Source organism: Strix aluco, chromosome 1 (genome assembly GCF_031877795.1).
Source record: "Strix aluco isolate bStrAlu1 chromosome 1, bStrAlu1.hap1, whole genome shotgun sequence".
Lineage (NCBI taxonomy): Eukaryota > Metazoa > Chordata > Aves > Strigiformes > Strigidae > Strix > Strix aluco.
The window spans coordinates 87,986,854-88,012,194 of record NC_133931.1 but is presented as its reverse complement, the minus strand read 5'-3'; the positions used below and the strand labels follow the sequence as shown (position 1 = coordinate 88,012,194).

At 38.4% G+C, this 25,341-nt stretch overlaps 1 protein-coding gene across 3 annotated transcripts in view; it reads left to right on the top strand.

Moving 5' to 3' along the window:
• CDH9 (cadherin 9) overlaps nt 1-8,618 on the top strand; it is a 79,300-nt gene extending 70,682 nt beyond the window's left edge. For all 3 annotated transcript variants that reach the window (XM_074848121.1, XM_074848113.1, XM_074848131.1), the window contains 3 exons: nt 4,821-4,938; nt 5,039-5,290; nt 8,131-8,618. In XM_074848121.1, the coding sequence (XP_074704222.1) occupies nt 4,821-4,938; nt 5,039-5,290; nt 8,131-8,618 (858 nt within the window). The remainder of the gene's footprint in view (nt 1-4,820; nt 4,939-5,038; nt 5,291-8,130) is intronic.
• Nucleotides 8,619-25,341: the final 16,723 nt, after the last annotated feature.

The window sequence follows — 25,341 nt, the reverse complement described above, 5'->3', positions numbered from 1 at the left end:
CATGGTTTATTGCAAAGTGGTGACAGATTTCCAGATTCCTTGGGAAATATTTGCAGCAAAAAACAAGTTTAGTAATTTTCAAGAATCAGAAAAACAGTGCTCCAAGATCCAGTATTTGTTCTGCTCTCTCCTATATGACTTCTGAAAAAAAGTGTCATACAAAAACAAGCAGCAAAATGTCCCAAATTTTCCTTTCTCAAATGCCTAGTGAAATTTTTTAAGTCTTATCTCAGAAACAGCTGAAAGTAGATAAAGGACATTTGATAAATTTCTCTGTTGTACAATATCCAGGTTTAACTAGGAGCATAACATAACAAAAATGAAAGCCCAAATGATTCAAGTGGATTGAAGGCCTACTCCACTGCATATGTATAATCACATATAAGGAACAACAAAATTCAGCAGCTGCTACTGTATCTGTAGCTTAACAGTGTCTGTCTCCAGTGGTCTTACTTCTCTGAGACTAGAAGTACAATTTTCATGCTATATGACAATTACAGTCCTTTAAGTCTTCAGAAAAGCACTGTCTACAACAGCAGACCATCTTTAAATTCCTGTGAAGGTGACATTATTTTTCACTGTCTTATTTATAGTGTATTTTAAAAGGAGAAATTTTGAAAAAAAGTTTTAAAAATACGATAGCAACCACAGATATGCTGCTGTTTTGAAAAGAAGCAGCAGATGATTACATTGAGGACCTTCTATTTGTCTCAAATTTTGTTTTATTAGTAGAAGTTTTAACCTGAAAATATATTGCATCTGTCCATTCATAGATCTTGTTTTGTTCAGCTTTCTTCAATGAACCTTGCAAGAATCTATCTGAAGCATGTTGCTGCATTTTTAAAGTGTGTACCCTGGAGCCAATGTGAAACTGTGGTTTATTCGCATGACATGACAAGCCAGCACAGGCTGAAAAGCTGATCTAAAAAGTGGCTGGCTGGTGCTGACCTCTATACAGTTAAAGATGCCCTACTAGCTTAATGTTTGCTTTAATGGTTCTTATATTCCTTTTAGAGGCGGTCCCAAGGCTGAGCCCAGGACCCAAGTCTCCTACTTGTGAAGTTCTCCGTGTCCACAAATGCAGCCTCAGGAACAGTAAGGGCATGCTCTGAAGTGCACAGGGACCCTTGTTAATTCATAATGCCCCCACCTAGCTTTTACTCACTTTCTATCTTTAAAACAGGTTGAAGAAAATGGGAGAGCAGTCTATGTCTAGGAATATACCAGATACAAGTAAGGAATCTGTTACTAGACAGTCTATTAATCCCCAATCACTTTTTCAGAGATGAGTATGAACAGCTATAAAGTAGACTGAATGCAAACTATAATCCCAGTTTTGACTGTGGTGTAAGTCATGGCCTTAAAAACACAGTATTCAGGAGAGAAAACAAACAAACAAACAAAAACCACAACAAAACAAGTGCAAAACAGTATTATAATCAAAACATTTCCACATTTGAAAAAATTATGCCAATGGGAAATAGGTCCAAACCCTTTAAAAGGTTTCATCATGAAAGAAATTCTACAAGAAATATTTCCAGTGGGAATAATTCCTCATTCACAACTCATCTTACGCTGTTAAGCTGCTATAGCCACTTTTCCCTGAGTGTAAAAGAGCAAACTTTATGTCAATGCTTGTTTACATTTTCAGTATCATCAAAGACAAGTGTTCCTTAAAAACTTGAATTTATCCAATAAGTTCCACTTAAGAGTATGAGACTGTTTCTTTAAACACACAGAAGTACACATGAACATGCACACGCAACCTTCAAAATAATGGCTATAATGTTGTATTTTACAAATTGTGCTCATTCTCATGGGAAACTATGGAAGAAATAAAAAAAGGGGAATGTTTTTATCTTCTTTAAGACTGATATGATTGAAATATATTTGAGTAAAAGTAATTTTCTTGAAATAACTCTTCCTTCATAAATCTTACAGTTTCAGAGATCTTTTTCTGAACTCCTGGTGAAGAGTGATCATAACTCAATGTCCATAACTCCTTCAACGTGGAAGAATACATTTCCTACATGAAATTACAAAATGTACATGAAACAGTACTAAACTTTTACATGTAACTGTGATACTTAAAATAAAAATAGCCACATATCTTTCTAGTGATTATCATTAATATCATTCTCTTTTATTTACAGCTGTATAACTGAAAAAATAATCCTTAATTAGATAACATTTCTGATTTCCTTTCACCTATTAATCATTTGGACACAATCACCTTCAATCATCCTTTCTCATTTTTTTTTTATTCTCCCATCTTTCCTGGTGGAAGAACAGCTGGTTCTCAATTTATGCAGCCATTAGTTAGAGCAGGCAATAAGTTTGGGTTTTTTTCCTACTTCAGCCTTACCCTCAACAATAAGTTTTCAATGTAATTAAGTCCCTCTATGTCTGGCACAATTGTCCTCCTCCATGTGATTTGGACATGAAGGGAATCAAATCCAGATCCTACAAACATCCCACTGATTACATGTCAAAAACCCCCAAGATACTCAACTGAAATTTCTGGTAGCTAGTATATGAGGATATTTTTTCCCTGAGGTTTTCAGCAAGAAATTGCACAAATATTATTACTTATTCTAATGATATCTCTTTACTCTGGCACTTTTACACATTTTCTGTCTTTTCAAACGTGTAAAAATGTGAGAGGAAAAATTCCTCATTGCAGTGTATATGGTATTTTAGTCCTATCAGAAAGAATTATTTTTTAGTAGCAATATTACAGTTTTGCATTAAACAATGGAAAACTAAAATTGAGCACCATCCTGGTCTTGTTTTCTGTATTGCCACTGTCAGAAGCATATTACAGCAAAGAGAAAAGCAATGAGACACTAGAAAAATGTGGGCATAATTTCTCAAATGAGACTCAGCAACATAGTGAACAGGCTACTTTGCCATAAACAGGGATTTGGCTAATTTTGGGAAATAGGTAAAACTTTAAAAAAAAAAAAATCTAATAATCATCAAATGATTTAAAAATAAAGAGATCTTATTATGTAGTTATTATTCTAATCACACTTAGAAAAACTGCATAATCCTGCCTTCACCATAGTCATGTCTTCTTGTAAAAGGCTGATGTTCACAAATTACCTTTCAAGTTCCTCAATATGCCTCAAAAATCAAAAGAAAATTATAAAGAAAAATAAATCTTGTGGTTGTTTTAGAAGGCGCTGCTAGGAAATGAGTGAGACAAACTCAGATCTCTCTACTGTTTTGGTTGGGGTTTTTTTTTAATAACTTAATATTTTAGCTGTAATAAATGTATCCCAAAATTAACTAGAAAGAATGGTCCAAAAACTCGTTGTGCAATACAGCACTAGCAACAGCAGGTTTCTGAATGTTGCAGTGAGAAAAACACTTTAGTATTTTTGGTAGCCCTATAATTATGTTTGTCTAATACAGTGTTCTATCCTGAGAGATGCTAAATACCCTCCAAAATTTAACTGTATCCTCAAGTCTCAATCAAGCTGATGTTCAGAGAAAGTACATAAGAAAAAGGCATTCCTTACTTGATTGCTCCAAAACTTAAAAATTGTATCAGTGTTGCTTGTCAATTACTGTATTTCTTGAAGAAGTCATGCTGTACTTTCCCTGGAAAGAGTAGAAAAACAAGCCGTGAAGTGTCTTTGATAACAAGTGGCTTTGATGTCTGTGGGATTTCAAGACACCTTACACACTGGAAACACTTGAAAACCTCAAGACAGGCATTTGTTCCCTCATGGCTTTGAAAGAAACAAGTCTGACTACTGAGCCCTTTTTGCCTTTAAGTTTAGGTGCCATAGAAACTCACCTGTACTAAGTTGCAGCATCCTCAGTTGAAGCTTACTCCCATTCTCATGCCACCAAGCTTTGTCATCTTGTGATTGAACTCAAACACGTCCTTGCAAGCCAAGATGGAGTATGGGTCACTCTCCAGTGCGATACCCACTAGGGAGTGCAAAGGACACAGCAGTCATTCATACGGCTCACTGGAGTCACTACGACTCATGAAACCTGGCATGGTGTTAACTGTTGTAAGTCTTTTCACAAACCACAGCTATTCCCAGGTAGCTTTTCCTTCCTCATTCCTGCAGCTGTTTTTCTTAGCCTTTATCTATCTGTCTAACAGCACATAGGAAAAGACTCAGATTGCTTGCGTGTATGTGTGTCTCTATATACATGAGTACATATATTGGCACGTGTTTTGATGCAACAGGAAAGCCAGAAGTACTGCTGAAGCCTCTCTTTTTTAGTCTACTCTACTCTGACCCTGTGCTAGCACTATTATCACTCCTTCCCAGCTGAGCTTGAATGACCTTGTTAGGGCAGCTATAAAGCTCCACAGCCAGAGGTTTCAATTTAGGAGGGAGTAAAGCATCTCTTTTTATTACCTCAGGAGAACCGAGCCAGTGCAGTACTCCAATTTATCGCCAGGAGCAGATGAGGTGGACTGGGAATTGGACCCACTTAACAACTGGTTTACACACTACTCTGTGTCATTCCTACATGAGGCCACAGGAGGTTTATGGCTTATTCAGAAGAGCAATTGTTTCTGTATCACTGCAAAATATAGAATACAAATCAAAGCACATGGCTGTCTTGCAGTGAGGACTCCCCTTTTTCATCCTCTGTTATGTGTTTAAACAATAAAACAACAATTTGCTTACTGTAACCTTTCCTGTGGTTATGTGGAGAACATTTGGCTTAGGACATCAGTTTGTGCCTTCAGATAGAGATTCATTGGATTTTTACTAGACATGAAAGGCAGAGACCTTATTTTAAACACAAGATTTCTAAAATAGCATGAAATACTGTTTTCTTTATAGCTGATACAGACTGTGAGTGCCATTGACAAAGATGACCCTCCTCGAGGACACAAATTTTTCTTTGAGTTGGTGCCAGAATTTGCTGTTCATCCAAACTTCTCCATTGTAGACAACAAAGGTAATTACTGACCAGTGCTATCCCCTTCCCTGCCTCCCAGCCCCAATACCACATAAAACTTCACTCAGCAACATGTATTTATTCTGCTTTTCCATTCTAGATAACACAGCAGGAATTATGACTAGAAGAAATGGATACAGCCGTAGTAAGATGAGTACCTATCTCCTGCCAATCATAATATTTGACAATGACTACCCGATCCAGAGCAGCACTGGCACACTGACCATTCGAGTGTGTGCCTGCGACAGCCGGGGAAACATGCAGTCCTGCAGCGCTGAGGCCTTGCTCCTCCCTGCTGGCCTCAGCACAGGAGCACTCATTGCCATTCTCCTCTGCATCATTATCCTGCTAGGCAAGTACCTGTGATGAGACATTGAATTGACTAGGCAAAGGTCTGGTCAATTCTAGACCCCTGATATTCTTCAACCCCTTATTCACATGACCCTGCAGAACAATATTTCATACCTGAAGTGTTGGGGTTTTTTGCTGTTGTTTTGGGGTTTTTTTAATCAGCTGTTTTCTAAGATGGAAGAGGAGCTGGGACAGTGGGAAAAGGAGATACTATGGGCTGGTTTTCATCATTACTATTCAGAAGAGTGTACAAGAAGAATGAGATGATCAATGTTATTTAGATGAAATACATTTTAAAGTCTAGGGCCAGTTTTAGATGATGCTCGCTCATTTGATCTTCATTTAGATCCAGGACTTTAAAATCATATTCCTGAAGGTGAGTGATAAGTTTCTCAGTGATTAAAAAATTATCACTTACACTATCTATTTAATCATGAATGATTTGTAATTTTTATACTCAGGAAATATTTAGCTCAAAAGCATAGAAGAGAACTGTTCAATTGCTTGCAAGTGGTAGTGAGAACAACTGATTAAATAAAGTGTGAGTGCAGAAGTTATATGGGTGGTTGGAGAGCAGAAGCATTAGAAAGATGAAGTAACAAATTAAGAGACTAGAATAAATGCTAGCTCATAACCTGGTGGAAAGAATTTTGAAATTGCAACTTGCATGTTTTGCTTACCAGAGAAGTGTCTCCTTAAAAGTGCCATCATCTCTACTTTCTGGTCAAACTCTGTGGAAAACTTCCTTCCCTTTCCAGCTGTCCTAGCCAACACAACTTGCCAAGGGAGCAGTGATAAATTTATGGGTGTCAGTTTACATAATCCTAAGGAAATCACTTTTTTTTTTTTTTTCATTTTTTAGACTGGATTCAAGCTACCTCCAGTAAATAGTCAAAGGACCACAGAGACTGTTAGGAGAGGGACAATATGTAGGAACTATATCTGTACTGTTGGGCATAGGGAAGGAAGGGTACTTGAACTCTGGCAAACTGTCCATACTGCTTAGGTTCAATCTTCATTGCTGACCTGGTTTCAGCATGAGCCAGCTTGGATTCCCCAGGGCGTTACCCAGGCATAGTCTGAGCATCAGAACTTTCAGGGCACCACTTCCAACAGACAATTATGGTTCAAACTTTGACAGATCTCAGTCTCCACCTTGCATAGTTCTTAAAACCATGTCAGCAGGTTCTGGGTTTTCAAAGCCACCCTTCATGCCCCAACACAGAGCATGAAATGTGTACCATGAAACACATACCCTTACTGGCTCACTATGAAAGCATCACTCAGATTGGCTACAATGCTTTAGTACAGAAATATTGAACTAAAACCAAAAATCAAAATGTGCCTTTAAAACCACAACGATAGCACACGAGACTCAGAATAGGCTCAGGTACCAGTGTTGTGCAAAACAACTGTGACTTTGTGTCTCTTGGCCCCAGCGTCAGAGACCCTGCTCTATTTAACGCTACAGACATAGCTGAAGCCAGAGTAGCATAAGGCTGAAGAGCAGCTAAACAGAATTGTTAGTCTACAGTTGGTGTGATTCTCAGCACCTTATTTATTTGTTCAACAAGATGTGGTGTGTTAGGATAGTAGAATGGTGTCATCATGCCCAAGATAGGAGAGACATAATAAGTACCTGGCTGTGAAAGACACTTCTTCATAATAACCTTTTGCTGATCTGCCCTACTCTTGTACATGAAGTTCTTAAACTTTCTTAAGTGGGCTATTACTTGTCTAGCATTAGGAAAACTTGAAAAGAATGACTCCTGTACAAATACAAAAATCACAAACAAACAGAACAGAACAGAACAGCCTTTACTTTCACAACATCGTACCATGGCATGTGGAAGATATTTGTTCCCCTCTTCCTACCTGCATTATGTCCAATCTTCCCTTTTATTCACCAGTATTCAAGTCATTCAGAGTAAAAACTTTGCTCCTAAGACTCAACAAAAGTACTCAGCACAGCTGTAATGTGCAGTTCAGCAACCACTGTTATGCCTTATTGACAGATGATCTCGCTGACTCTCCTATTTACTCCAGCTACTGGAGCTAGGGTCAGATTTTTAAATGCTTTTAAGCATTGAACTCTTACTGAAATCAATAGCATTTAGACACCAGAATGTATTTGCAAATCTAACTTCAGTATTACATCTCCCTCTGCAGAGGTTCATTTTTGTGTCAAGCCTTACCTCTCCAAAGAGAAGAGTTATTCAACTAACATTAAACTAGGGGGATCATGTTTTTAAAAAGAAACGTTTCATAGCAAAGATTAGATTTCAATTCTTGCAGTTATTGAAGCCAAAAATAGTTTTGTCAATAATATTGATAGCTGAAGGTGTTAGGTTTTTATTTTCAGAAGGACCTATAGATCCCATTTTCAAAAGTGAATTAGGCACTTAGAAATACCTAAATCACTAGCTTTCAAGAGTGTGAATTACTTTTGCCAGGGAGATTCAACTACGTTTGATGAAATCAACCTTAGTGACTGCCAGGAAGGTGGTACTTCACAAAACTAAAATCAAAGTCAAACCCTGGTAGGATGATATATTTTACATTGTCTGCTTTTCAACTTCAGCTTAATTCTATATCTATTTCAAATATATAATATTTTAATCATTGCTCCCATAAGTTTAAAAAAGCATAAGTTTTGAGTGCTATAAAATCATTATAATTTTTCCTTATTAACTTCAAATTGGACTTAGCTTTTATCACTATATTCCTACTGAAAATCCCGCCCTAACCTTAAAACTTTTCCAGTCCAACATGTAATGCAAAATGATTATTTATTTAATTTCTAACTACGTGTTTCTTCATCCACCTTTTGTTTCCTTTCAGTATTAGTTGTCTTGTTTATGGCTCTCAAGAGACAGAGAAAGAAAGAGCCCTTGATAATCTCAAAGGATGATGTTCGGGATAACATTGTGACCTACAATGATGAAGGAGGTGGGGAAGAAGACACCCAGGCTTTTGACATTGGCACACTGAGAAATCCAGAAGCAAGGGAGGAAAGTAAGATGAGAAGAGATGTTATCCCAGAAACTATATTTCAGATAAGAAGGACTGCACCTCTTTGGGAAAACATTGATGTCCAAGATTTTATTCATAGAAGGTTAAAGGAAAATGATTTAGACCCAGCTGCCCCTCCTTATGATTCATTAGCAACATATGCCTACGAAGGAAATGATTCCATAGCAAATTCACTCAGCTCCCTGGAATCACTTACCACGGAGGGCAACCAAGACTATGATTACCTCAGTGACTGGGGGCCTCGGTTTAAAAAACTAGCAGATATGTATGGTGGAGAAGACAGTGATCGAGACTGAGAAAGTAATCTGTGACCTGGTCAGTGTTAGTGGAATTCATGTCTATGTAACTAGATAAAGTGGCCTACTCTCTCTTACTTGGGAATAAAAAATTTACAAAAAATAGATGTTGTCTTAGTAAGGGTTTGCTTAATCAATAAGTCAACGTGAATGAATATGAATGATTTAGATTTTAAAAAGTCTATAATTCACCCTCTCTGCCTAGAAACCTCCGATGAAAGGTTTTTTATTGACAATGAAATTACAATAAAAGGCTTTTTGTGCCTTTAATGTTGAGATGGAAACTTAATTTTTTTTTAATTGCTTTGCATTATCTTTCCTACTAGCTGGGACAGTGTGCACCTGCATTGTAACATAATCTTAAAAATATACTTTAAAGAAGATTAATATTACTGCCATATTTATTGAGTTAAAGAATGTCTGTGTGTTTATGCATCATGATATTTTTATATATGTATATTTATATTTTTGTATTTTTATTAAATAAATCAGTATTTATAAAAACACTACTTACTCACGTACTTTGTTAATCGTAAGGAACTGTCCAGACTTTCTGAACAAAGGAAACTGCATATTGTGCAATATTTAATTTCTGAATGCATCTTCTTATGTTGGATTAGTGGTTGAAATGTACTGTGCAAGAACAATATGGAGAGAGTGCTCTGTAATGGGAATATAGTGTAGAAAAAAGAAAAATTATTTTGAAAAAATTATTATAAATAAATGTAGTCTGACTTGCAATGTGTATTACTATATGGCATTATAATATAGTTCCATTGTGAAACTCACTCCCACATACCTTCTTATATGAACAGGTAACTGGTGATAGGATTTAACAGATATATGCCTGGGGATTTAAGGAACCATGAAGGTTTATTCTGGTAGATATGAAAACAATTTTATAATATGCCTTTTAAAAAAATGGAATAATTAAGCAAACATCAACAATGAAAGGAAGGCTTTTGTATTCTAATCTTATTTTTCGGTTTTGAGGCAATTAGGCAAATCAGACAAATTAGTTGCAATCAGGCAAATCAGCTTCTTTTTAAATCAAAGTCAGCCAAGCAATAAAAACAAAGTCCAACTAATATTTTATTAAAGATGTCAGTGTTCTTTTCCTTCACAGAAGTGCATACATTTGCATATTTTCTAAAGCATTAATGACAATCTTCAAGTATATATTTATGTTTAAAATATATTTGCTGGATCAGCTTTCATGCAATGCACATTTTTTCCACAACACAGGACAGGAGAAATTTACCTGGATCACATGTGATCTGACTGAGAGTTGCAAGCTTTATCCATATTTGTTTTTAAAAAAAAGAAAAGTAAAAGACCTCAAATGGATGAAAAAAAGTCAAAGTTTTCAACAATCTAGGATATACAGTATCCATAGCATTTCCATTTTTAATATCAACTTTAGGGAAAACCTAGTGCATACAGATGTCCAAAATAATCATGTTTAAAGGTTTTGTCTAGATTACTTAGTTGTTTTTCAAATCTTTTCAGAAAGAAACTTAAGATACACATTGGCAATGTAATGTGGATTACTGAGGCACTCATCTCTTACCAAAAAGACAATAAAGAGGCTACATGTCGCTTCACCCAGATATAGGAACACACACCTGCCTAATATTTTCCTCTCTACTATGCTGACTTTCAGATTATTTCTCACAAATATCTCTTCACTATTATTTATTTTATCCCTTGACCATATTATTCTGACAGCCCCAAGGATGCATCTCAAGTTTTCTGACACTGAACTCCTATTTTTTTGGGAGGGTGTGTGTGTGTGTGTGTGGGGATTGGGCTTCCAAACAAGCACCTGAACAGCTCACTGTGAGCTGCATGTCAGGTCTGCAATACTATATTGCAAACAAAAAACTTCAGTGACACAAAACAGTCAAAATAATCTGCTGTCATGTGTCAGCCATGTACATGGATGACATGCAGTAACAAGGCATCAGTGTGTAGCTTGATGGCACAAGAATGCGTATTTCTTTTTTGTGTCTTGCCAGAGAAAACAAAAGACTTATGGAATGTATGTTCTCAAAAGTGTTGCTGGCAAATTGAAAGTACACAGGAATGCATTAGTCTTTCAATGCAATTTTCATAACTTTAAGGCACTGCCTTAACATAGGATAAGAGGAAAAAAATGGACAATAAAACAATGTCCCTGAAAATAAATGACTGGGCGGGGGGGTGGGGGGTGTGGGGGGAGAAAAATCAAAAACCAAAACAAAACAAGAATATAGCAAAAACTTCCTTGACTTACAGAAGCTGTACACCCAAACCTCATCTTCAGTGACAAACACAGTAGATTGGACTAAGGGGAGAGCTTTTAGCAATCTTGTAAATTGTCATCAGAAATCTGAATATCATACAGTGATGTAGAATGGCAGGAGAGGGCAAAATGAAATACATGTATCCCTAAGCAAGGACAGATACAGACAAGGTATATGTCAGTGGGGTTAAATAGGTTTTTAAGATGTTAAGAGTTGGCAGAGGACAAATCAAAGGGTACTAGTTTGATTTCAGAGAGGCTACTGGTAAAGGCAGGATGAAGGAAAACAGGGTGTGAGGAATTCTTCTTCCTTGAAGACATACACATTTAATTTAGAATTTATATTTTTCACATAGAAATAATCTTATTTTTGTATTGTGGTGGTTTTGTTTGTTTGTTTTCAGAAAGGAGTGACAGAAAGGAAAAAGAAGTATTGTAGAAGTAACTTCACAGAATGATCTGGGAGAGACATGTCCTCAGTCTCATTATGTCATGGTACCTATGTGGTATTTTGAGAAGAGCAGAAACTCCAGAAGATCATCAAAGAAAGGTACCCCTCTTCTTTCACTCTAAGTTTTCTCATCCCATGAGTTGTTGCCACTAAAGCAAAGAGAGGTAACTGTAGCCTGTGTAAAGGCAATACCCCACGTGTGTCTTTGTCGACCCACCACCTACAGACAAGCTCACTAATCTGTGACAATGTGGGATCCAAGGGTAGTGATTCCTCTTTTCCTATCCCCTCCTCTCTCTTTTTCTCTTTCCTCTTTCTGGTGTCTCTCTTTCTTACATATATTCATGTATATAACTTTTGTAGGAATTGAACTACAATTGGTTGATTGTTAATGGGTTATTAGGAAAATAGTCTCATCATCAAAGTGCCTTTATTCGTTCTCCGGAGGGTTATCAGTTGATTGCTGCCAACTTGTCTCCATTCATTCATTAAAGTGGTCACTTAATAAAGTCACCAGCACAATTATTCCTCTGAGTCACTGTGGTGACTCCGCCCCGCCGCAGCTCTGCCGAGCAGAGACCAGACGGGCTCTTCCACGGACACGCAGGCTCTCAGGGAATTCAAAAGATTCACCCCCTCATAACCCTCCACATGGGATGAGACAAAGCCCAAGAACCCTGTATCACTTAAAGCAATATATGTTTAAAGGAAGACCTACATGGGTTTACAGCTCAGAGAAATTCACATAGTTGATACAACAAAACAAGTAATTTCCCAAAATTGCTAAAAATTTCAAGTATTCTTAAAATGACTAAAACTAGCTGGCAAGTTTATCACCTGACATGCCTAACTGGTAGTTATGTGGGATTCTTCATTCAAATGGGATGCAGAAACTATTTTTTCTATTACAATTCTTTTTTAAAAAATGGATCTGTTTTTACTCTTACATCTGAAACAACACAGTAAATAGCACATCACAGATGAGGAATTTGTATTCACAGGGGAAACTACTGTGATATGTCAGTTTCACTCTGTCCCATTTTTACCTGTTTATATTCACTGAGATTTTGGAGACAGGCTTTTTGATTACGTTTTATACAATAGAACTAATGAGTGACAACCATATGCGATTGGATGAGCTGCTGCTTCTGGTGTCATAAGCCAGACTGATTCCCAGGGTATTTCCTATGGAGGAGTGCCTTTGCACAGCAATAGCCATATCCCTCAAGGGTAACACTGCCACCTTTTTCTATGACAGAGGCATGCACTTTTGCTGTGATGGGTGTTCAGCAGGGTGGTTGCACTGCCTCTGAGTTTGCTCACCCAAAATGCTAGAGGGTTATGCCTGCAAAACCCACCCTGTATCACCTTCCAGTGCTGAGGACATTCTGAACAGGTGCAGCTTCTGGTCAGTGACTTGCTGAGGCTGCTGGGTGGCCAGATACCCTGGATGCTGTAGTGGGTATTGTAGCTAATTAAATCTCAGGTTTTCTATGCCTCTGAACAGCCAAAGGGAGATATCTAGGAACCAACAGTAACTTGCATAACATTGATAGATATAGAAATCTACCTCATCGGGTTACAAAGGTGGCAGAAAAACTTCAGATCACCCTTTGATTGACTCCTATTTTCCAGTAACAGGTTCAGACTGATCAAGTTAAGTACATCAATTTTTTGATCATTTAAACAATCTTTTTGTGAAATAAATATTAAGACAGTTCATCATTCAATTAATAAACAAGAATTCTGAGGGAGAAGAAAAGGAGATTGAATAATAAATGTGTATGTGGACAACTCATTTTGAAGGCCAGTTACTGGTAAGTCATCTCCTTTTAATCATCAGTGAAACAACGGCTATATGATTTCTATAAATCCTAAAGGGAGCATCACACCTAGATCCCACTATTACATTGTATTTGGATTTCCAAAGATACAGGGAAAGAAAAGAAAGTCATGAGAGGCGTCTTAGAGTTTGATGGCTATTTTTACATTCAGAGGTCCGTATTTAGAGGAATTTGGTGAGGTCCAGTATAGATACCACTACCCTAGCATGGTTGAAGTTGCTGACTGCTATAGAAAATGTCTTTGAGTTGTCCAATACAAACTGGTAGTGATGAAGTTATTAGCTTCCTTTAGCATTTTAAGATTAGTGACATTGATGGGTACAACTGACAAAAAGTCCAACAAAAAAGAGCAAGCTTCAGATGAATAGGCAAATAATATTGGTCCAATACTGGGCAGAAGTGTTGATTGATACAGTGGGATATGTAATACTGATTAAGCAGCAGGAAACAGAGGGATGAGAGGTAGAAGCACCTTCCAGTCATGCTTCTGCAGACGTTCTTCTCTCTGTGAGAGAACTGACGCACAGAAGTGCTGGGCATTTCATGCTCATGCACATCTTCATCTTCTGTGAAATCAGCTGTGCTTAACAAAGTTCCAGATCCATGGGATCGCCTCAAACCTATGACATGTCTCACTGGGAAGTTCAAGGCCTTAGGCCTTTAGAAGAGGCTCAAGAGGAAGGAGAAAGGTAATTTCTTCTGATGTTAATCTCACCAAGGAACTACTCTTCTGTCACTCAGATCTGCTGTGGTTCACTCCAAAGGAGAAGTAGCTGAAAACACTTAAGATGTACAAGACTGATTTGTGATCTCTTCCAAAAAAATTACTTGTGATTGCTAAGCGCCAAGATAAATTTACTAACTCGTGAGGAAATACTGTGGGATTTAGTCATCATTCTGAACAGTCTCAAATTGATTTTGAGTGGGCTTTCCCCATGATTAAGTGAAAATGAGAAAAAGAAGTGAAAAGGAGTTAAAATGAACACAGAAAAATTCCAAGTGAATGTTCCAAGAAAAAAAAATAGTAAATCCATTCCATCTTGAAAGCAGAAAAAGAAAAGAAGAACATATGATAAAGTCTTGTTTTATAATATTTATGTATTTTCTATTTCTTTTCACTTTAACTGAATTTTGTAACACCTTCATAGAATATAATCTTATCCTGATAAACAGTCTTATCAGTAAAAAATAATGCTGGAGACAATTTCCCACAGAAGGATGCATCTTTCAGTGAAATGCTGAAACAGACTCTTCATTATGCCATGTTAAGCCATCTAACTGCAACCATCACCATACATAAACATGCCTCAAATTATTAGTCATTTCATGAAATGGCTGTTTCAGAATAGAATAGTCACACACACAATGAATATATGAAACTTTCTCTTAGTACATTTTTTTATGCATTAATGATAACAGGCATTAACAGCTTCAGTTCTACCAAAGGCACTTCAACTGGTAATGGTTTAATTTACACTGAAAGTTGTATTTTAAAGTCACATTTACACTTCACTCCTCACTTATGCTAAGCAGACAGATAGAACACACAACTGGTGGGTCATTGCATATTGAAGTATTGTTATATTTTATGTTTACAATTGAATTTGTAGATGAATTTGAGCACTTCCAGAAAGAAAAAAAAAAAAAAAAGAAAAATGGGGAAATCCAACATGTTTGCCCCTGTTATAGGCAGATTGTCCATGTTTCAGCTGGGATAGATTTAATTTTTCTTCTTAGTAGCTAGAACAGTGCTATGTTTTGGATTCCATGTGGGATTTTGTATGAGAACAATGCTGATAATACACTGATGTTTATGGCTGTTGTTAAGAGATGAATGTCTCACCAACTCTCCATGTCCTGCCCATGCGCAGGTGTACAAGAAGCTGGGAGGGGGCAGAGCCAGGCCACCGGACCCAAATTAGCCAGTGGAATGTTCCATACCATGTAATGTCATGCTCAGTATATAAAGGAGGGGTGGCCAGGAAGGAGGGGGTTCTCTCTCACTTCTGGGATTGCAACTGTGGGATCTTGGTATTTTGGGATTGCTAGCTGGGAACGGGCTGGGTATTAGTTGGGGGGTGGTGACCAATCGCATTGTGCATTACCCATTTGTACTTTATATTATTGTCATTGTTTTATTTTATTACAATTACTAAACTGCTTTTATCTCAACCTATAAGTCTCCCTTTATCCCTCCAAATCTTTCTCCCATCCCTCAGATGGGGAGAGGGTGAGTGAGCAGCTACGTGGTGTTTGGCTACCAGCCAAGTTCAAACCAGGACAAAAAGGAATGGGGGAGAGATTAATTCTAGAAGAATTTTACAGGAACATAACATGGATATTACTTTGTATGCATACGATTGTCTATATGTATGGGTGAGTGCATATATATGCATATACATGAAAAATCCTCTCTATGATCTATAAGGTTAACAAACGGAAACACTTACGTACCACTTCTATTCAAACAGAGATGCCCATCTAATAGGAAAAAAACAATGCCAGGGTACAAGACTTATTCAACTCTATGCAAACCAAAGCACATAAAACAATATGATTTTACAGATTGTTTTATGTTGCTCTAGCATCCTGGTGTTAGAGGGTATATTTTTACACTTCAGTTCCATTTCAGTTCATGAATCAATATTCAAACTAGGAGGTATATGGCCTGAACTCTACTTAAAAATCACTTCCAAATCTGGGATTTTGCATCTTTGTTAAAATCTCATAGAAATGGAAATGCAGAAAAGAGTGTTGTGAATATCACTGTTCTTGTGGTCCAAAGAAATCATGTTGACGTTATTTCTGCAGGGGAAACAAGTGCCTCTGCGCAGAATCTGCCAAATGGCTGTCACAGGGCACCATGCAACAGAGGAAATGCAGGAACATCTACTTCTTTCCTTTTGCTCCCCACCCCCCCACCACCCTCATTCAAAGCAAAGTACTCTGCAACACCCTTCACCCACTCCAGGAAAATTCATTAGAACACTTTTTAGCAAATTTCAGATCACCAGTAAAAGCCGAAGAAGTGACAGCATTTTGTCACAACTTCAATGTCTTTTTCCTCTTGCTGGTGTGCAGTTTTAGAAGGAAATACATTTTCATAGCAGTCCTGTGACTTAAAATATGAGCATATTCCTGATTTTGTTCATTTTACCACAGAATTTGACACAGCTCCTGTCATAACACATATTAATATACCTTCATCAAGCTTGAAATGAACTCCATAATTTTAAAAAGCATTTGCTTTTAGAGTCAGTGTGCCAAGCATTTCTACCATCACTTCTCACAGGGGAATGACAGGCTGTACAAAGTAAGCCTGAACAAACACAGATTTTGATTTTTGGTGGGAGTAAAATGATAATAATGTTGTTCACCGCTTATAGTTCTGTCCTTCAATTTACCTTTTGAGTTACTGGTAGGCATTTAGACCATATTAGAAACAGTTTATAATCTGTTAGATTAGTGCAAGAATATCCTTGGAGCAGCACAGGATCCAAAAACCAGTCTGGGATCCTTACAGCCTTCCTTTCCCTCCAGCAGCAGGAGGCAGAATGACCCTCCCAGACACTGCATCGCATAAGTACATATCTGGCACTTACTGCTGGAAGAAGAGGTGAAAGCTAGAGTTTCACAAGTAAAAATTGTGAGAAGGAAATTAAGACTGGGATTTTTGTCACTTGAGAATTGCTCTTGCAGCTGTCAGGAAGCAGGCTGCTAGTTGCCAGGAGCAACGATAATAATACTTACTTCTTATATAATGCTTTTCATCCATAGTTTTTAAAGCTTTTTACAAAGAAGGTCAGTGTCATTATCACGATTTTACAGGTAGGAAAAGCACTTATTTGTGCACCAGTTTCCCCAAGGACACCCAGCAGGACAGGCCACACTACGTTGAGGACAGATAACCATTTAGCAGGCATTAATTTATGTACCTTCACTGCTTAAATTGATCAGAAAATTTGTTTTTAATTAGCTTTTACTGACCCACAAATTTTGGACATCTTAAAGGATGCCCTCCCATGGGACACCATGAGTCAAAGATCCTTTCCAAATTAAGGTTGTGCTTTGGACATGTGTTTCTGACACAGGACCAAGGTAGTTGCAAGAGAAGTTGAGATGCATTCCCGGGCTTGCTTCTTGCAAGATAGTGAACAAAAGAGGCTTTTAATTCCAGGTATGAAGTGAAAAGAAGAGACAAAGAAATGTGGAGTAAGCCCTAAAAACTGCACGCATATGCCCAGATTTGGCAAGGAAGTAGCTTAAACCTAAAAGTTAATCTTTCATTTAAATTAGATGACAGTGAGACAGAGGGGTGGACAGTGGAAGAATATTAGGTTGTAGTATCCAACACCAGCTGGTCTCTACTCCTCCATAATTTATTATTTTTTATTTCTGAAGACTCCTTCAATGCCTTTCCATTTGATTTCTTGATGAGACATTATCTTTTGATTGCTGAAAGAAATTGCTTTTTCCCCTGAAGTTCCAGATTGGTAATTTAATGATAAATCTTTAGGAACAAGCCTGACTAGCACTCAGCAGAGATGCAGAAAGAAAACAAGACATGAAGAGGCTTTTCAACCCTATCCCTTGTGTAAGTGAAGGGCTTCGTTTCAACTAATGCTCAAATTAGGATACAGAATGGACACCAGGCAGCGCAGCACCATCCAACAGGATCCTGAGTGAGAGCCAAAGGGTGTAAACAGCTTCCCCACCTGCTAGTACATATGCTGCCATCTGCAACTTACTGACCAAAGGAGAAGCTTGATCTTTTCCAAAGCAATGGCAGTGTGTTTTCCTCTGTGCCATGGCTGAGTGCCTTCAGCCATCCTGTACAATAGTGCCAGAATATTTGTTGTCACTGATGTTCAGCCAACCCTGCAGTGTTTTACGGCCAGCTTTTGCACAGCACTACCATTAAGGGCCAGATTTCACCCACTGCATTTTATTTCTAAAGTCAATGACATGATGCTGTACTTCACAATACCAAACTCATTGCAAAGTACTATGAGAAATCACAGACCGTAATTTTTTAGAGGAAACAAAACCCTCATATTAATGGTCTTTCCCTTGATTTTATTAAAAACCTTTAAAAATTAAATGTTTTGCACTACATCATTAATACAAACAGATGTCTGTACAAGTGATGTAATCTGACGTAATTTACATATGTATTTGAGTGATGTAGAGGAAATATCTTTCGATGTTTTAAACCAGATAGTTCAATGTATACTAAAATCTTGATTCTAAAAATCCTCTAAAGCGGTTTTAAATAATATTAGATGGTTATATAGTATTGTGTATATATAATTTGCAGAAAGATTCTTTGTACAGATTTTTAAATAATCTTACAAAAACTATGAATCTATACTGCCTTACATAAAGTAGAAGAAAAAAAAAAGAAAGGTGATACATTTCTACCTATCAAATGTGGACTTTCCTACAGAAAAGATTCACAGACTTGTAATAGAAGGAAAGTCTGAGGAGAGAGGTAGTATCTTTTATCCAACCATATTAGTTGCTTTAATAAAACCAGACAAGTTTTTAGGCTTATGGATCCTTTCTCATCAGGACTGACAAAGATTAGAAAAATCTTCAGTGACACTCTGCAATATAAGCTTTTAAAGTCCAAATGCCAAATTAATTTAAAAATTGTTTTTTAACAGAAGTTCTCATTTTTAAATTACAAATTTTGAGTATTTTGGTAATGCAACATTGTAAGGTAGATGTGCTGACATCCCCATTTAGGGACATTTGCCAATTAATACTTTTTTCAATTCACTTTTGTCATATGTGCATAAATATGGCAAATCAGTTCATGAGAAAACATTCTTCTAATCTGATTTTTCAGCCAGTAGGGCAACACACTGCCTGAATTTTGTAGGATAGGACTGTCAGCATACCCAGAGAGGCAGAAGAGCAGAATTTCAAAGCAGCTAGTTCAAAATTATTAGATAAACCAGTTGGCAACAAAGTAGTTCACAATTCAGATGCATAATACATACATATTCTCAATCATTTTTACTATGCAATTAAATAACAGTTTATCCTGTGTTTCTTGTAATATATCCAGTTCTTTAAAGTATTGCACACAACTTCTGTGAAGTCAGTGGTTCACAACAGCCAGGCATTGGATTTTAAGAAAATTCCTGACATGTTGTCCTGGTTTAGCCAGGATAGGGTTAAGTTTCCCCAGCAGTGGGGGGAAGCTCTAGCCGGGTTATTCATATATCATGCTGACGTCACATCCTGGCGCGAGCGCGGGAAGAATCGGTGACCGCGTGGGTTGGCGCAGCCGGTTCTCTCTTTGCTGTATCGGTATATACTTCACTCTGTTCATTGGTATCACTGTTATTCTTATTGCTATTGTTTGTTGTGTTGCTTTCCTTATCTCAGCCTCGGGGCTTTGTATTTCACTCCCTTTGTGGGGGAGGGGCAGCGGCCACATGGTCTCAGACCCCAGCAGGGGGCTACACCACCACACATGTCATGGTTATCATATCAAAGATGGGAACTCTGAACTGTCAGGTTGCAGCTCTGGATGGCAAAAATCAAGAGCAAGAACATAACATTTGACTCCAAACTTTTATTATTTCAAAATCAGTTACATTTCTGATTCAATGAAGGTCTCATTTAAGTCCAAGTCTTGCTGGATGTGAAGCACTGTTAGAGGCAACTCTCTGAAGTTGCAACATCATCATGGAATCAGGCCTGAATGATTTTGTGGATGCCTGCAGTTCCATTTAGTGACGGTATTGTTCTAAATATCCTGGTGAACTGGGACATTGCAGACATGGGTGAATATAGCTATGAAAGTTCATTGATACAGCTTCAGTGATTTCTAGATTTCAGATGAACATGGTAAAGTGATTACTGCATTATATTTAGCAGCTCCAGATTTACTTTTCTGTTCCCTCCAGAGCAAATTATTTTGGATTTGGATAACCATCTGTCCCATAGCATCACAGCCTTTCCTTATGGAGTGCTATGTAACTGAATGATGTCATGATGAACCTGTACTAAGTTCCTTTAATAGAGAGTATACACTGTTTAAAAGTATAAATCTAGGCAGCATAAATCTACATAACGCATAAATCATTGAACCTATATAGTGCCTAACAACAGGTCTGAACAACACTGTCATGTTCTACCAGGTTCAAGAACAAATCAATTTTTCCGAGTTTCTTTTTCTCCATTGTCCTCTCTCCATCATTTGCAGTTAACCCCAGGACTTTCACCTGCAGTCTCAGAGTATAAAGGAAATTATTTATTGTTATATAATATCTTGCCCATCCACATACATCAGTGTAGTGCTGCCTTCCAATTTTGTAGTATTAATTTTCTCACTGAATAAAACTGCAAAAGCAACTGTGGATGTGGTTCTGCTCTCCTCAATATTACTGATGATGATTTGTTGCTGATCTTTTGTTCGTGCAAGCAGCAAAACCTACAGACTGTAAATAAAACAGACTGAGAAAACTAATGTTCTTTCCCTCTTCCTCCTGACACACAAAGAGATTCCTCTGGTAGTTCAGCTCTTTCAGGCTGGTTTAGATATTGTAGCACTATTATTTTTCATAAGAGATGCTTTGTAGAACAATAATTGGATTATCTTAAATGTTTCCATTTTTCTGCATTCATTTATGAAAGACTGATTCATTCTCATTTCAGGAGTAGAAAAGATCTACTACACTTTTTTTTTTTTTTTTTAAAAAAAAAAAAAAAAAAAAAAAAGGACATGTGTTCTTTCCTCTGTATAACAGTAATACCAGTAAGCTCTGACAAGCGGCCTCTAGAAATGAAAGAGGAGACCTTGGTTCAATATTCATCCTGACCTGTTCTGGACTATCATTTTAATAGCCAATAATAGGTCTATCTTCCATGAAGCTTTTAAAATCTCTTTTGATTCCATTTATGCTTTGAATAGCTTCAATTTAATTATGATCTGAGCTTGCACTTGCTTTAAGCCTGCTACCTAATTTTCTCAAAAAAAAAAAAAAAATGAGATCAAGTTTTAGTTTTTTAGATTCATTTTTTAAAGTTAGTTAACTATCTTTTCATGCATAAATAGGTTTTGAATTGTTAATTTCAAAAAAACCCCAACAACCTGGAGATTAAATGGCATTGGTAATGCACTGTAGTTGAGGAGGATATAATTTCATTTGCATATGATTAATATTGTTTCAGTTTCCTGAAAAACTAAGTATGTTCATTAGAGGCTATAAAGCATCCTTGTGGCACCTAATTGCTTAGGGATGAAAAATGAATAGAACATGGATTTTTTTTTACTTTCATACAATAAACAGATATTTGCAGAAAGAGCAGGACAAAAGAATATTTATACAAAAGGTCTTTACTAATTAATATAGATCACTGATCTCGGATTACAGTTTGGGAAACATCAAAATATATCATAAAAGAAAGATACACAGATATCAGAAAGATAATATGAAAAAGAACAGATGTGTAGGAGGATGAAAGATAATGGCAGTTTGGGAGCAAAAAACAAAATAAAATATTTTAAAGCAGACAAGGGTCACAAAATGCATTCAGATTCATCAAAGGACAGACAGTGGACTGTCAGAGATGTGACCAGTGACCAAGAACAGAAATTGGCTAACCAGAAGCCTAGTTATGTGTCTACATTATGCTATTGGTTTTAGTAGTGGGGAGAATCACAAAACTAGAAAAGGTGAAAATTGTAAATCGGTTTTGTTGATGGTCATATCAACAGTAATCACTTTTAAACCTCTTTCAGCCACCAATCCTATAAATATTTTATTATCATAGAATACCAGGTTGGAAGGGACCTCAAGGATCATCTGGTCCAACCTTTCTTGGCAAAAGCACAGGCTAGAAAAGATGTCCCAGCATCCTGTCCAGATGAATTTTAAAAGTGCCCAATTTTGGGGAATCCACCACTAGTGAATCCCCACATAACGTTGGGGAATCACCCTGGGGAGATTATTCCAGTGGCTGATTGTTCTTATTGCAAAAATTTTTCCTCTTGTGTCCAGGTGGAATCTCCCCAGGAGTAACTTGTACCTACTACCCCTCATCTTTTCCATGTGACTCCTTGTAAAATGGGAGTCTCCATCTTCTTTGTAGACACCCTTTAAATACTGGAACATGGTGGTAAGGTCTCCACTAAGCCTTCTCTTCTCAAGGCTGAACAAACCCAATTCTCTCAGCCTTTCCTCACAGGGCAGGCTTCTCAGTCCTTTGATCATCTTTGTGGTTGTTCTCTGGACCCTCCCCAGCCTCTCCACGTCTTATTTGCATAGTGGGGACCAAAACTGAACACAGTATTGCAGGTGTGGCCTGACAAGCACTGAATAGAGTGGGGTAATGACTTCTTTGTCTCTGCTAGTGATGCCTTCATTGATGCAACCCCTCATCCTGTTGGCTTTCTTTGCTGCTGCAGCACACTGTTCCCTCATATTGAACTTGCTGTCCACCAGGACCCCCAGGTCCCTTTCCAGAGAGCTGCTCCCCATCCAGGTAGATTCCAGCCTGTGCTGCACTCCTGGATTATGTTCTCCCAGGTGCAAGACCTTACACTTGACCTTGTTGAACTTCATAAGGTTCTTGTGAGACCACTCTTACAGCCTATCCAGGTCTTCCTACAGGGTGGCTTTCCCTTCCGAAGTGTCCATTTCCTCACTCAGTTTGGTATCATCAGCAAACTTCATCAGGGTACACTTGATCCCATCATCCAGATCATTTATGAAGATACTAAACAGCATTGGGCCCAATACCGATCCCTGGGGGACCCCACTTGTGACAGGTTTCCAGTTTGAAAAAGAGCTATTTACCACCAACTTCTGGGTGTGGCCTGTCAGCCAGTTCCCCATCCACCACACAGATCACTTGTCTAGACCATAATGCTTCAGTTTCTGTAGGACAAGTCTGTGGGGAACTGTATTGAAAGCCTTGGAAGAATCCAGGTAGACAATGTCCACCACTTGCCCCACATCAACCAAGCAGGTGACTTTGTGGTAGAAGGTGATCAGGTTTGTCAAGCACAATTTGCCATTGGTGAATCCATGCTGGCTTTTCCCAATCACGTGCTTCATTTAACTTGTGATAGCCCCCAGGAGGATTCGTTCCATAACTTTCCCAGACATTGAAGTAAGACTGATAGGCCTATGATTTCCTGGATCCTCCTTTAAGCCCTTCTTGTAGATGGAGATAACATTAGCCTTCTTCCAGTCATAGAATCACAGAATCACAGAATCATTCAGGTTGGAAAAGACCCTTGGGATCATCGAGTCCAACCATCAGCCCTACTCTACAAAGTTGTCCCCTACACCATATCCCCCAGCATCTCATCTAAATGACCCTTAAACACATCCAGGGATGGTGATTCCACCACCTCCCTGGGCAGCCTATTCCACTGTCTGACCACTCTTTCTGTGAAAATTTTTTTCCTAATATCCAGTCTAAACCTCCCCTGTTGGAGTTTAAAGCCATTCCCTCTTGTTCTATCACTAATTACCTGTGAGAAGAGACCAGCACCAACCTCTCTACAATGTCCTTTCAGGTAGCTGTAGAGAGTGATGAGGTCTCCCCTTACCCTTCTCTTCCTCAAACTAAACAGTCCCAGCTCCTTCAATGGCTCCTCATAGGATTTGTTCTCCAGGCCCTTCACCAGCTTCGTTGCCCTCCTCTGCACCCGCTCCAGCACCTCGATATCTCTCTCATACTGAGGTGCCCAAAACTGAACACAATACTCCAGGTGTGGCCTCACCAGTGCAGAGTACAGAGGGACTATCACCTCCCTACTCATGCTGGTCACACTGTTTCTAATACAAGCCAGGATGCCGTTGGCTTTCTTGGCCACCTGGGCACACTGCCGGCTCATGTTCAGCTGTTTGTCAGTTAGAACCCCCAGATCCTTCTCTTCCAGACAGCTCTCCAGCCACACCTCCCCAAGCCTGTAGCAATGCATGGGGTTGTTGTGGCCCAAGTGCAGGACCTGGCACTTGACCTTGTTGAAGCTCATCCCGTTAATGTTGGCCCACTGATCCAATCTATCCAAGTCTCTCTGTAGTCCCTCCCTATCTTCATGCAGATCGACACTCCCGCTTAACTTGGTGTCATCTGCGAATTTACTGATAATACCCTCTATGTCCTTATCAAGATCATCAATAAAGATGTTGAACAGAAATGGTCCCCACACTGAGCCCTGAGGAACACCACTTGTGATGGGCCGCCAGCTGGATTTAGCTCCATTGACCACCACTCTCTGGGACTGTCCATCCAGCCAGTGCTTGATCCAGCAGACCGTTCGCTCATCCAGGCCATGGGCACCCAGTTTTTCTATGAGAATATTATGGGGAACTGTGTCAAATGCTTTTCGAAAATCCAGGTAGACAATATCCACAGCTTTTCCCTCGTCCAATACTCGGGTCATTGGTCTCATTTCCCTCATTCAATAGTCTGGGACATCCCCAAATCTCCACAACTTCTCAAAGATTATGGAGAGCGGTCTCACAACAATGAGCCAGATCTCTTAACACCCTTAGGTGGATAATATCACAGCTCATTGATTTGTAGGGGTCAAGCTCCTGTAATAGTTCACATATCAACTCTTACTTCACTGACAGTGGGTCTGTGTTTGCATTGACCTGGATTCTTGTTCCCAAGGCCTGAGGCCCAACAGTGCTGGTAAAGACAGAGGTGAAGAAAGTGTTGAGAACCTGTGCCTTTTCAGCATTTCTGGTGACTAATTCACCTCTCCTGTTTAAAAATGGGCCAATATTTTCCTTCTGTTTCTACTTGTTGTTTACATACCTGAAGAACTCTTTCTTATAGTTTTTCACATCTTTGGCCAATTTCAATTTGAGCTGAGCTTTTGCTTTTCTAAGAGCATCTCTGCATGCCCTGGAGATGTCCTGGTAGTTCTCAATGGTAATTTGTCCACTTTTTCATCTCTGGTATGCTCCTCTTTTGATTTTGAGCAGACTCAGAATCTCACAGTTAAGCCAAGGGGGTCTGTTACTTGGCCTAATTCCCTTACCTTTAAAGGTGATGAACTCATTTTTTTTCTTCCAGGAGAGTGTTCTTGAACTACTCCCAGCACTTGCTAACTCCTTTATCCTCCATGGAAACTTCCCATGGAATCCCTCCCAAGAGAGCTCT